Source organism: Thamnophis sirtalis, unplaced genomic scaffold (assembly GCF_051295495.1).
Source record: "Thamnophis sirtalis isolate CommonGarterSnake01/CBP01778 unplaced genomic scaffold, rThaSir2_p1.2 scaffold_8, whole genome shotgun sequence".
Lineage (NCBI taxonomy): Eukaryota > Metazoa > Chordata > Lepidosauria > Squamata > Natricidae > Thamnophis > Thamnophis sirtalis.
The window spans coordinates 34,583,822-34,597,245 of record NW_028261388.1 but is presented as its reverse complement, the minus strand read 5'-3'; the positions used below and the strand labels follow the sequence as shown (position 1 = coordinate 34,597,245).

Genomic DNA, 13,424 nt, shown 5'->3' with positions numbered 1-13,424 from the left:
TGATAGATTCAGGGGCTGTGAGAGCCCTGGCAGTGTGGAACACGTCCGTTCCACAGACTGACAGGAAAAATGCGCATTTCCTTTCATCCGTCAGCTCGGTAAGGTCGTGGGCGACCAGGAAGCATTCAAAATGGGCGGTGTATGACTCCCATGTCTCGGAGCCATAACTGAATGACGCGAAGTTTAACGTGACCATTCCTGTCAGTGAATCAGCGACGTCTCGTCGCGGCAGGGTTAGAATGGAAAACGCGGTTCTAGTGACTCAGCGAGTGACTTCAGCTACTCACACCTCAGTTGGAAAATCCCACCCTCGTCGCCAGTGGTGTGTACCAAAGGACCGTGGGTAGTCAGAATAACTGAGGCGGAGACGGGAATAAAGGCTAACAAGTTTTATTCCCTAACAAATACAGGCTAACTTTCAGAACCGGCTCTTAGACAGGAATGCGCGCTGCTCGTTTGGACAGCTCCCTTTTTATACAGGAGCTGTCAAACGATCAGCCAATCGGGTGTCGAGCGCTTCCCGCTTAAACTCTTTATTTTAGCGCATGCTCAGAATGTGACAGCTCCTTTAAACAAGCAGCAGGAGCGAGCAGCGGCGCCTCAGCAAACTTCTCCAGCAATGCACAGTGGCCATTTTGGAGCTCTGACAGCCGGACCACATCACAGTGGCCATTTTAAGCTCTGCCACGTGGAAAGCGCTGCGATTGGCTTAGAGATAAGCTGATTGCTTTGAAATTGCGGCGGCAACAAGCAGAGAGGCGAGAGAGAGCCGCAGAAGGCTGCCAGAGCCAAGGACATAATTGGAGCACTGCTGTTAACACAAAGGACCATGAGTGGAGAGCCAGGCACAGCCGTGGCCAACAACAGCCCCAATAGGCAGGCAGGCACTTCCAGTGCCCAGAGCCAGGGCAGCCCTCCCAGGAAGGCCACGTCGAAGTCCAAACAAGGCAGGGCACCTGTGGTTCAACACCAATCCAAAGCAGTGGAGAGGGATAACAACGCAGGCAGAGGGCCCTAGAAAAGAGGATAGCTAGAGCAGAGAGACAAATAGCCTCTGCAAACCACAGGGTTAGCCCACCTGTCCAAAGATCCAGATCTACTGATAGAGGAAGGGCGGTTCTTTCCCTTTCTCCTTCCCCCAAACGTTTTAGGAGGGGAAGGGAAATTTCATTGTCTCCTCCCTTGTCTGGGAGAGATGTGGGGAAACTCCAGGGGGATCCATTTGGTTGCTCTGTGTCCAACATGATCCCACATGCTCCCTTGGCCCACAGGGACCCTCAATCCTTAGAGATGATTTTCCTCCCAGACATGAATCCCTCCCCCAAGGACTTCATGAAGGACATTCCTGAGCACATGCAGAAAATCATTGCGCAGGCCATTTCCCATGACATTGTGTCTGGCTTATGCCAGAAGGACAAGGCCCCAGCCAAGCAACTTGGGAACAAAGGGCATAACTCCATCCACAGCAGGGAGGCCAGGGCTCCCATGGAGGCCAGGCCTGCTTCACCTTGAGTGGCTAGTGAAGTTTTCTGTTGGGGGAGGAGCCTCAGAGGGACTTACATATATCGGAGGATGAGGATTCATCCAACCCAGATCCTCTACATTTTCGGGTTGCTTTCCTCCTTTGTTGCTTAAGTCCCTCCTTCACAAGGCCTGGGGAACAGTTGATTTAGAGATACCTTCCCAGGTCCCACCTGCCCAGACACCAGTGACTCAGCCTTCCCAGTTGGCTTGGGGCGATGCCCTCTTTACTCAGGCCCAACTGGACAAGGAGGAAATTCCTGCCTCACAGTTATTTTCCGAAGTAGTAAAGAACCAGGGAGCAATGACCGCCGGTTCTATAACATGGACCAAGCATTCTCTAAGATCCTTCAGATCCCAACAGTCGATGCACCAGTGATGACCCTGGCCACATCTTCCGCCCTAGTGGCAGGGGACATTGCAGACAATCTTAAACCGGAGGACAAAAAGGCAGAACTCACCCTTTGGAAGAACTTCCAATCGGCTGCCTGGGCAATTAAAGCTGCCTCAGCTGCCTTGTTTTTTAATAGAACTTCCTTGTTGTGGTTACAACATATCCAGGAAAGGATCTCGCCCCCAGGATGTCCGCCTTCAGCAGGATTTCAATAAACTGCTGGCTGTGACTCAGTTCTCAGCGGACGCCACCCTTACAGTGGTGAAGTTCGCATCCCGAGCTTTGGCTTCGTCAATTGCTACCAGAAGATTGGTGTGGTTGTGCAACTGGCAGGTGGATGCTAAATCCAAGTGGAGCTTAGCAGTTGCACCTTACTCGGGTTTCCTTATTCAGGGAGTCCCCCGAACCAATACTGGTCAGGAATAAGGATAAGAATAGCAATAGCAATAGCAGTAGACTTATATACCGCTTCATAGGCCTTTCAGGCCTCTCTAAGCGGTTTTACAGAGAGTCAGCATATTGCCCCCAACAATCTGGGTCCTCATTTTACCCACCTCGGAAGGATGGAAGGCTGAGTCAACCCTGAGCCGGTGAGATTTGAACCGCTGAACTGCTGATCTAGCAGTAGCCTGCAGTGCTGCATTTAACCACTGCGCCACCTTGGGTCACCTGAGTCACTAGAAGAAAGTCCTTCCCACATCAGCCTCCAAGCATTTGGAACAAGGCACAACGCTTTACTACCACAGACTGGCCTACCACTGCCGGCCCAGGAAACACCATCTTATAGGTATTACCAGCCTCACTTGGATAGACAGGCGGATAGAGGATTTAACAGGGACAAACAGAGGTACCACCTTCAATATCAGTCCCACTATCAGTCCCAGAACAGAAGGCCCTTTAGAAGGGAAAGTGGCCGTTCCTTCTGCAGGGGGAAGTAATTCCTTCGGGGATCCTCCAAATGGCGGTCACCTTGCCATCTTTGTGGGTTCTTGGGAGGCAGTCACCACAGATGCCTGGGTACTTAGCACAGTATGTCAGGGTCTTAGGCTCAAGTTCTTTTCCTTTTTCCCCAATTGCTTTAGAATATTCCCTATGTCCAAGGTCAAGGAAAAGAGTAAGCTCATGAGAATGGCAATCTCTCATCTCCCTGACATTCAGGCAATAGAACAGGTCCCGGAAGCAAAAAAAGGTTGGGGTTCTACTCCAACGTCTTTGTGGTCCCTAAAGCATCAGGGGGTTGGAGAGCTACCTAGACCTAAAATCCCTCAACCGTCATCTGGTGTATTGCAGATTCAATATGTCATCATTGAAATTAATCCTAGCGGGCATTAAGGGAGAGAGACTATTTGGCCTCCATTGACCTAATAGAGGCGTACCTGCACGTCCTGATTTTTTCAGATCATAGGAATTTTTTCAGATTTTCATATGCAGGCATACATTACCAATACAGAGCACTCCTGTTTGGTTTAGCGTTGGCGCCCATAACTTTCACAAAGGTGTTGGCAGTGGTGGCTTATCTTTGGGCAGATCATTGAGGATCCAGTGCTACCTGGACAACATCCTAGTTGGTTCAACATCTGTGGCCTGGGCACGGTACGATCTGCAGTTGACGGTACAGACATTGCAAAATCTGGGGTTCTCTGTGAACTTTCAAAAGAGCCACCTGCAACCCATCATGAGACTTCAGCATCTGGGGGCTATCATCGACAGGTGCGGGGCAGGTCTTCCTGTCGCCGGACCAAAGAGACAGCCTCGTCCAACTAATATGCCAGGTACATCAGGCTCGGTCGGTGTCTGTATTCACGTAGTCCAGCCTCATAGGAAATATGATTTCTTGTATTAGCATTGTGCCTTGGGCCTGCTTGCATGCCAGGACCTTGCAGTGGATGCTAATTACATTCCAGTGCCAGAGCACCAACGGATCCACAGTGTTGTTACACATCTCTCAATAAGTTCTTCTCTCCCTGCGATGGTGGCTGTCCCCAGCCCTGAATGTGGATTCCGAGATTTGGGAGTCACCTCACCTAATGCTCACCACAGATGCCATCCTTTATGGTTGGGGAGCAGTGCTAGAAAACCAGTTCGCGCAGGGACGGTGGATGGAGGCCGACCTCCCGCACAATGTAAACTGGCTGGAGCTCAAAGAAGCCTGTCTAGCACTCCTCCACTTCCAGACTCGGCTCAGGGGCCAACATGTGCTCCTGCTAACAGACATTGTGGTGGTGAAGGCCCATGTACATCAACATTGGGGCACCCACTCCAAAGTCTTATGGGTGAAGGCCCTGAAGCTGAGCACGTGGGCGGAGAGACACCTGGCATCGATTGTGGCGGAATACATCTCGGGAATGGCGAATATACAGGCCGATTGGCTCAGCAGGGCCATGGTAGACCATGGGAAGTTGGGATGCCAGAGGTCGACCTTTTTGCGATACTGGTGAACACTCAGCTCCCACGATTCTTTTCCCGGTTCCTGATACATGGAGCAGAGGACATAGATGTATTCTGTTGCCGCTGGCTGGCAGGCCTTCTCTATGCCTTCCTTCCCCTCCCACTCCTCCCAGGGGTTATCAGAAAGCTGGAGGCAGAAGGGCCAGAGGTGTTACTAGTGGCTCCACACTGGCCCAGGAGGGCCTGGTTTGTGGACCTCTTCCGCCTGTCAGTCTCCCCCCATGGAGGATTCCTCGGGATAAAATTGTCTTGTGTCAGGGGGTCCTGCTCCACCCGGAGCCCCAGTTGTTCCAGCTGACCACCTGGCACATGAAAGGCAGATCCTGAGGGTGGCCAACATTTCAGATAGGATGATCTCGACCATCAAGGCCTCCAGGACTCGACAACTCACATCTACAACGTGATTTGGTCGGTGTTTGCTAGGTGGTACGTGGGGAAGGTCATCGATCCCATTGTAGCATTCCCACCACAGGTTCTGGAGTTTCTGCAGGATGGCCTTGAGAGAGGCCTATTGCATAACACACTCCATCGCCAGGTGGCCGCACTATCCACAGTTCTGGGAGATGGTCATCTTCCACCCTTAACCCAACAGCTGATCAACTGTCGTTTCCTGAAAGGGGCCTCCAATTTGTGGCCCCTGGTGGTCCACAGGTTCTCCTCATTTGATCTCCCCACAGTTCTACAAGCCCTAGTGGGCGAACCATTTGAGCACATTAGAACAGTCTCACTCCAGTTCCTAATGCTTAATGGTGGCGGTCACCTCAGCTAGGCACATCTCGGAACTCAGGGCACTTTCCTCACAACCTCACCTATGCATCTTCTACGAGAACAGAGTGGTTTTTCGATTGGACCAAACCTTCCTCTCAAAGGTCAATTCTATTTTCCACAGATCTCAGGAGATGGTCCTCCCGGACCTTTGCCTGGGGTCATCTGGGGAGAGGGAATGTCAGTGGCTTAGATTCGATGTCCGTAGGTCTCTACAAATATACCTGAAAAGGACAGCCCTGTTCCGAAGATTGGAGGCTCTTTTTGTCTCCTTCCAGCTTTCCTTCTTGGGGGCTAGGGTATCCCCGTCCACAATCAGAAGGTGGTTAAGAGGTGCAATTGTGAGGGCCTACAAGGCACACCACCTCCAGTCCCAGAAGGAATAACGGTGCATTCCACAAGGAGTGCTGCCACCTCAGCTGCCTGGAGTACCAGTGTCCCCATAGAGGATATCTGCAGAGCAGCGCCCTGGACATCACCGTTTCCATTTATTTGGCACTATCGGCTGGATGCATTTGCATCAGCGGATGTGTAGTTTGGCCGCAGAGTGCTTCAGCAAGTACACTCATCCAGATGGACAGAACAGTCTTAGTGACCCACCCATCAGGATGTTAACTCTGGTACGTCCCACTCTTGAGCCATCCTGCTACATCTATGGAGAACATATGTTGTCTTACCTGAACGTTGTTTCTCATGGATCAGCAGGATGGCTCAGGTCCCTCCCAATGGTTGGAGCTGGTTGTTAGCTAGTTGGTGGGGAGAAGCTCCCTTGTTTGTCTTCCCTTATTTGTTTGACATCCTTGATGCTATGTCCTTGTTAAACTGGGGCCAAGGAAGAGGAGAGTCATAGGTGTGGCTTCAGAATTATTGACTCAGTCTCTGGACCAATCAGAGCATGAGAATACCCACTTCTGAGCCGTCCTGCTGATCCATGAGAAACAACGTTCAGGTAAGAAGGTATGTTTTCATTCCCTTGTTGAAATTGTAGAAGGGAAGGGAAGGGAATATAGTCTTTATTGATTAAGTCATTTGACCGTATCAACTATATAAACTAATATACAAATAGATAAAAATAGGACATGCTTATAGTAAGTTTTATTTCTACAGTCTTCAAAAGAGCCTTTGAAATAAAGAGTACAGTCTCACTAATGCTATAGAAAATAGCAAAAAGTAACACTTTTGGGTACCCTCATAATTTTTAGATTTTAAATAAGAATCTAAGAAGGTAGCCCTTTCTGCAGACCACAGTTTGCAGCCAAAAAGTATGTGACTGGTTTTTTTATATTTACATCCAAATATTTATTGAAAGTGCTTTTTAAAGCCATGACAAAAGATTACAGTTACAGTTTAAGGTCACAAGTGGAAAATTACAAAGCCTCTGGGATGCAATAGTTGCAATTAATAGAATGTAGTATGCTAATTCTCATAAGAAAAGTCTGTGACTGGGCAGGAAAGTGAAGGAAATAAAAATGTGCAAGAATGTTGGGGACAGATTTCCAAAACTTCAGGATGATAGTCAGAAGTGGGTCGCAAGTCCCTGCACTCCCAGTTCGCCCATGCTTGTGTGCATGCACAATGCTTCTGCACATGTGCAGAAGCGGGTGAGTGGAGCCTCCCACCGCCGCCACTACTGATTTGCCTGATCTGTGCCAAACAAGGAGCAACCCACCTCTGATGATAGTGCTAGCATGATAATTTGAAACACAACCAAAAGACTGAGTTGTTCCATGGTTTGAACTAAGGCAATAGAAATGACAAATTGAGTTGTTTTATTAAGCCTTGCTTTTGTCTGCAATAGATTGCATGTTAGGACAAAGGTCCACTTTGTTTTATGAGCTTGCTCATCTTGGTTTCGTTGTGACCTATTCTGAGAATATTTTTCAAATGCCACTTGCAGATGCCAAAGGTATTGTTACGTGCTGCCAGTCCTTCAGTATTGCTTACATTTTTAGTAACTGCTCTTACTTACATTATGCTGGAAATCACAAAAGTTGTAAATTGAATGTAATAAACACAAGTTTATTAGATTTAAGTATGTTTATTGTCGTGGATAGGCAGACAATAGTAGAGGAGTGGCACATTTCAGGATGAATGATTTGAAGAAACCTTGCCCTCTAAATATAGGACACTGCTAGTTAGATGAAGAATCTGCTAACAGAAGTTATTTAAGATATCAAGAAATACTCAATTGTACTATGCTTTTAATGTGGAAACTATAACAATTGTACTGTAAATAATTTGGCTTTTTTTTTGCTATAATGATAAAGAAATGTCTAAATGGTCAGCACAAAAATAATGTGAAAGATATTATAAATATGCACTCATTCCTGAAGCTGTACTGTGTTTGTTTTGTTTATAGAACCTTGGTTTCAGCCTATGGAGCGGTACTCTATCATTTCCATCATAATAGTGATTGTTATTTTGTACTGGTGCCAGTTCGCTACAGTAGGTAAGTACTAAATTCCTTTTTCTTTATTAATACTGATATCAATAAAGTTTGTTAATGTGTGTATGTTTGGAATATGTATGGAATAATGCAAAAGAAGTTTGTGCTTTACATGATTAAAAACTTATGTAAGCATCTTCATTTTGAGCAGTTTGTGTAATTGCTTACTAATGTTTTTTTGACTGCGGAAATAACAGAATAAAAGGTGACACTGTAATTAATTAAAAACTGCTACCCTTTCATTTGTGACATCTATGAGTATTTATTAATACCTTCTATAACACTCTGCACTAAAAAAAAAGTTTGTACTTGGCTGTGGGTGTTCAGCATTTGGCCATAGAGTGACACAAATTGAATACAAACAACTATCATTCTGTAGAAAATGTCATTTCTTTTAATGTCATTATTTCTATAAATTAAGTTTTATATTAATAATATAAAAGCAATATGTTTCTGAACTTTGATAGATATGCTACAATGAGAAGGAATCAGTATGTGTCTTCTGCAATGCCAGAGCAAATCCATTTACTTTATAGAATTACTAGATTAGGAGATTAGGAGAATTTTGTTGAGAGTACTTGGACCTCAGTTCTTGGTCTTCAACAGTATCTTGAATGAAATTTTCCTTAATAAAATGGTAAAATGTGGACAAGAGGGTCCTATTGTTAAAAAGACTTGGTTGAGTGATCATGCCCAAATAATGCTAATGAATGGTTCTACTTCTGTTTGAAGAACTGAATGTCATATTGAAAAGAGAGTAGACTTACCGTACTTTGTGCACAAGGCAAAACCAGAACCAATGAAAAGTGCTTCAGGCTACGTTCAGTAGGAATTGCCTAACTGTATGAGCTATGTGAACAGGTTGCCACCTGAAGTGAAGAAGTTAGTAGAGTTCTTTAAAGGTTTAATGATCATTTGTCATAGATCAGTGTTTCTCAGCCTTGGTGACTTTAAGTCCTGTGGACTTCAACTCCCAGAATTCCCCAGCCAGCTATGGGGAATTCTGGGAGTTGAAGTCCACAGGACTTAAAATCACCAAGGTTGAGAAACACTGTCATAGATAGTCTAGTGCACTCTGGGAGTCTTGTTAGTTTCTTAATATAATTCTTTTTGCTATGCCCCGTGCCTGAGATAACTGGAGATCACCTCAGGTACTGCAGGTCTCCCATTGTTTCTGCCTACCTAATATGCTTGCTACTACTGCCCCTTCTCTCTAGATCCCTTCTATTAAATGTTGCCATTGTGTGGGACCCAGGAAGCATGGTAGTTTCTTTGTCACAGCCCCCAACCAGAGGTATAGATAGCATCCATTTTCCTGAGGTATTAAAATCCCCATAAAACATGGAATATTTTGGAACATAATTCAAAATAGGCTTCATATTTTAATATGATAATATTTACACATAAGTCTGGGCAAATTTTATTTTTATTATTTATTTTTATATTTATGTAATTTTTTTATACAATATTATTTCAAATTTGCAACCATCCAGATAGATATATTCTTTTGCATCCAGATGTATATATTCTTTTGCAATCCTGAATTTTCAGGCTTCTAATAACATATAAAAGGGTGTGATCCTGAAGATCTAATAAGTAACTACTGTTTCACTGAAAGCAGTGGTACTATTACCTGATGTAATATAACTTACTTATATGCTACAAAGTATCCTATGATATACATTTCTAAGGATTTATGGATGAAATTAAGATGTATGCTAGAACTTTGATCAGGTACTACCCTGTTTCCCCGAAAATAAGACCTCCCCAGGTAATAAGTCCAATTGGGCTTTTGAGCGGATGCGCTAAAATAAGCCCTCCCTGAAAATATTGCAACACAGCAGCAGCCTTTAGGTGACCACGTTCGCTGCCTCCTGCACCTCAAAAATAATAAGGCCTCCCCGAAAATAAGGCCAAGCACTTATTTTGGGGGGGGGGGCAAAGAAAATAAGACCCTCTCTTATTTTCTGGGAAACATGGTACTTTAATAGGCAGGCAGAAAAGTAGGCAAGAAGGAAGGACCAACTGTAATTCTCTTGCTTCAGCTTCATATCTTAATGGCTTTTAATGTTATTAATGATAAAACTTGTTTCTTTAGATTGGGAACTGGAAAAATTGTTTCATATCTAGCTTCAAAACATAGTGTGAGGAGACTATTGTTCATTTATTTTTTTAAAAAAATTCTGATATTCGATAAAAATCTATTCTACAAGGTTTTTAGCTATGCCATTTAGTTTATATTTTCATGTCATACTTATAAAATGATATCATCCAAACATAGATTTTGCTTTATTTACTGTATATTTTCCTCCAGTTTAAGTAAATACTACATTTATATCTTTCTATGGGAGAGATATGGGAAAGATAAGATGTGGTGGCTCAGTGGCTAAGACACTGAGCTTGTCAATCAGAAAGGTCGGCAGTTTGGCAATTCAAATCCCTAAGCGCCACATAATGGAGTGAGCTCCCATTATTTGTCCCAGCTTCTACCAACCTAGCAGTTCGAAAGCATGTAAAAATGCAAGTAGAAAAATAGGGACCATCTTTGGTGGGAAGGTAACAATGGTCCGTGCACCTTCGGTATTTAGTCAGGCCGGCCACATGATCATGGAGGTGACCAGACAGCGATGGCTTTTTGGCTTTGAAACAGAGATGAGCACTGCCCCCTAGAGCCAGAAACAACTAGCACACATGTGTGGGGGAACCTTTACCTTTACCTTATGGGAAAGAAATAGAGTTTAGTCAGTAAATAATGATCATAAAGCCATCATAATTACTTTGAATTTGTAGGGATTGAAGGAGCTGTTCATTTACAGTTAAATGAAGGTTCATAGTCTGAGGATTTTCCTACTCTATCATTGGGACTACAGATTGTTTTGTGAATACGAGGGCTCTCTTATTAGATCAGATTAATGTGTTTCAGTATTTTTGTATCATACGATTTATATTTGATGTTATAAACAAGCTGAACAATTATTTATTTAGCTGCCTGTCTTATACATGCTAATCCTGGGTGGTTCACAAAAAATTCCATTAAAACAGAAAAAGTATAACCAACAGAATTCCATCATCACATCATATCAGGGGAAGATAAGATTTCTTTATTTGGTTATTTAAGAAAATTTATATTGCCCCCTACTCACACATGGCGACTCAAGGGGGGCTTAAGGTAAGGTAAAAGTTCTCTGTGCACACATGTGCTAGTCGTTCCCCACTCTTACACGACTTAACACTAATATAAAAATTATATGAAAGAAATAAAAAGTATAATAATAAAATAATAGATTAGTAAAATAATAACCCCCACCCCAGCAACAACACACATTCATACAAACCATTTAATGTGCTCCATCCTGCTTTGGGTTCCCCTGGTCTGCTGGCAGAACCACGTCTTCAGTGCCTTCTGAAAGAGTTTTGGGTGGGGGCAATCTAATGCTTAATGCTTTCTTTAAGATAACTTACTTTGAACCTCTTTTGTTTTAATCTTGGATACATTTTTATGTTTATGTTATCATTTTATCAACATTAAGTAAGAATGTCTTCCTTAATATAATTTTTGCTTATTTTGTAAATAGATTTATATTGTAAATCCTGTGGTAATTTTTATTAAAGATGGAATAAGCATATTCATGAGAGCTCAGTTGGTTCAGTAGTTAAAGGGTTAATAGGAGTGCAGAAGCCAGAGTTCTAGTCTTGTCATAGGCAGAGAAACTAGAAACTGGTTAACTTTGGGCCAGTCACTCTCTCTCAGCCTTAGATAGATACCAATGGCACTTCCAAAAATGTTGTCTAAAAACTGCATAGATTTGTCTACGTAATCCCTATGCGTGAAATCTGATTTTATGGCAAAAATCATAGTAATCCTTCCTATCTATATGGAATCAATAGAGATTAAGTAGAATGATGTGGCATTAACTCCAAATATCAAAATGAAAGGTATCATTTAAATCAGGTTGCTGATGAAAAAAAAGAAAAAATAAAGCTAATCTTCAATCCCAGTTGTTGGAAATGTTCACTTAGTTCTCTGAGTGAAAATTTTATGGCCAATCTTAATATACTTTTCATTCTATACTGAATCATATTTCTAATTGGTAGCATATATGAGAAAGAACAAGTTTTTTATTTTACTTACTAAATAATATTCTTCTCCAATTTACTTAGAAATATTTGTAAACTTTGTGGTGAGATGGATGGCACACAAATTAAATAAATAAATTTCTCTGTGCTGGCTATTTTACTATTTTTATTTGCACTGTAGTAAGTACGCTGTACTGCACTAGGAGCACCAAATGGTACAGAAAACAGCGTGTTAAGAATATTATAAAACATAAATCTAAAATAAAAAGATACGGTTTGCTTTTGGTTCATACAGTAAGTGGAGCTCTTAAAAAGCTACTGTATTTATAATACTTTTATCATTTAAAATATCTTAACACACTAATACAATCCATTGTAGACATTAAAGAAATTTAAAATGTGAGTCACAAATCTTTATATCCAAGGCAGTAGCAAATTATTTTGCTATAATATTTAGGTTTATTAATTATGATGTTAACTGTATAATAACTTAATTGCTTTATATTTTTCTTATATCTGTGCAGTATAATCTTTCTTGAAGATGCTAACTCTATACCTACTGGCCTTACTTCATGGCACACTGATTATGTAAATCAATATAAAACTGTTTTCAAACATTTCTTTTTTAAAAATATTTTTTTATTTTAAATACAAATAATGCAAACATAGTACATATGAAGCTAAATTCAAAAAAGGGGGAAAATACAAATATTATAGTTCACCCTTCCCTGAGACAATTTTTCCTTATATTTCTTCTTCTATAACAACTAAAAGATATACAATATATTCCAATTCTGCCCTTGTGCCCTCCAAGGGCACAATTCTTGAGTAGGTTTATTCCCTTTGCCTTTCACTAATATTATTTTTATAAAATCCCCTCATATTTCATTATGTTGTTTGCTTTAATCATCCCTTTTTTAAATTTAATTTCTATTGTTAATTTATCATTTGTTACCATACTCCAAATTTCATTACACCACTCATTTCTTTGAATATTCCAATTTCGTCCCCAATATTTACCCATCACTAATCTAGCTGCCGTTATCAAATTTACAATTAATTCCTTTTTTGTTTCATTTATATCCGGTTTTTCCACCAGCAACAGTAATGCAATCCTCAGTGACATATCTACATTTACATTCAAAAGTGCTCTAATTTCTCTAAATACTATGTCTCATATTTTTTGTGCACTATCAAAATCCACCACATATGTTTATATGTTCCGACCTCTTTCTTGCACCTCCAACAAATATTTGTATATTTGTCATCTATTTGATTTAATTTACGTGGTGTTATGTACCACATCCATATGACTTTAATTTTCAAACATTTCTTCAAAAAAAAAATCCAGTTCCAATGGTTAAGATACCAGGCTAGAAATCAGGAGACTGTCGTAGGCATAAAAGATGACTCTGGGCCAGTCACATCTTACCTCACTGGGCTGTTGCGGAGAAAATAGGAAGAGGAAAGAGCATTAGTTATGTTTGCCACCTTGAGTCATTTATAAGAATTTATAAAGGCAAGAAAAACATCTAAAAAATAGGTTGTAGAAAGAAATTATTAGTAGCTTTTCATTTGTTAAAAGTTGTTCTTTAGAACTGATTGCTTTCTATATATCAAAAACCATGCTGTGTTTTTTCGCCTTGTGCAACAGCTACAGCGATAATATTGATTTATAAGGTGTATTTTCTCGTACATATCAAAAATCGTGCTGAGTTTCCTGGTTCATGCAATATCTGAAATTGTAGTGTCTAGAATAGAAATGGCCAGTTT

At 41.8% G+C, this 13,424-nt stretch overlaps 1 protein-coding gene across 7 annotated transcripts in view; it reads left to right on the top strand.

Moving 5' to 3' along the window:
* CD47 (CD47 molecule) overlaps window positions 1-13,424 on the top strand; it is an 81,779-nt gene that overhangs the window by 36,580 nt on the left and 31,775 nt on the right. For all 7 annotated transcript variants that reach the window (XR_015697480.1, XR_015697479.1, XM_087721432.1 and 4 more), the window contains one exon: window positions 7,488-7,577. Coding sequence is in view for 5 of the 7 variants with exons in the window: in XM_087721432.1 (XP_087577558.1) it covers window positions 7,488-7,577 (90 nt within the window). In the remaining 2 variants the exon portion in view is untranslated. The remainder of the gene's footprint in view (window positions 1-7,487; window positions 7,578-13,424) is intronic.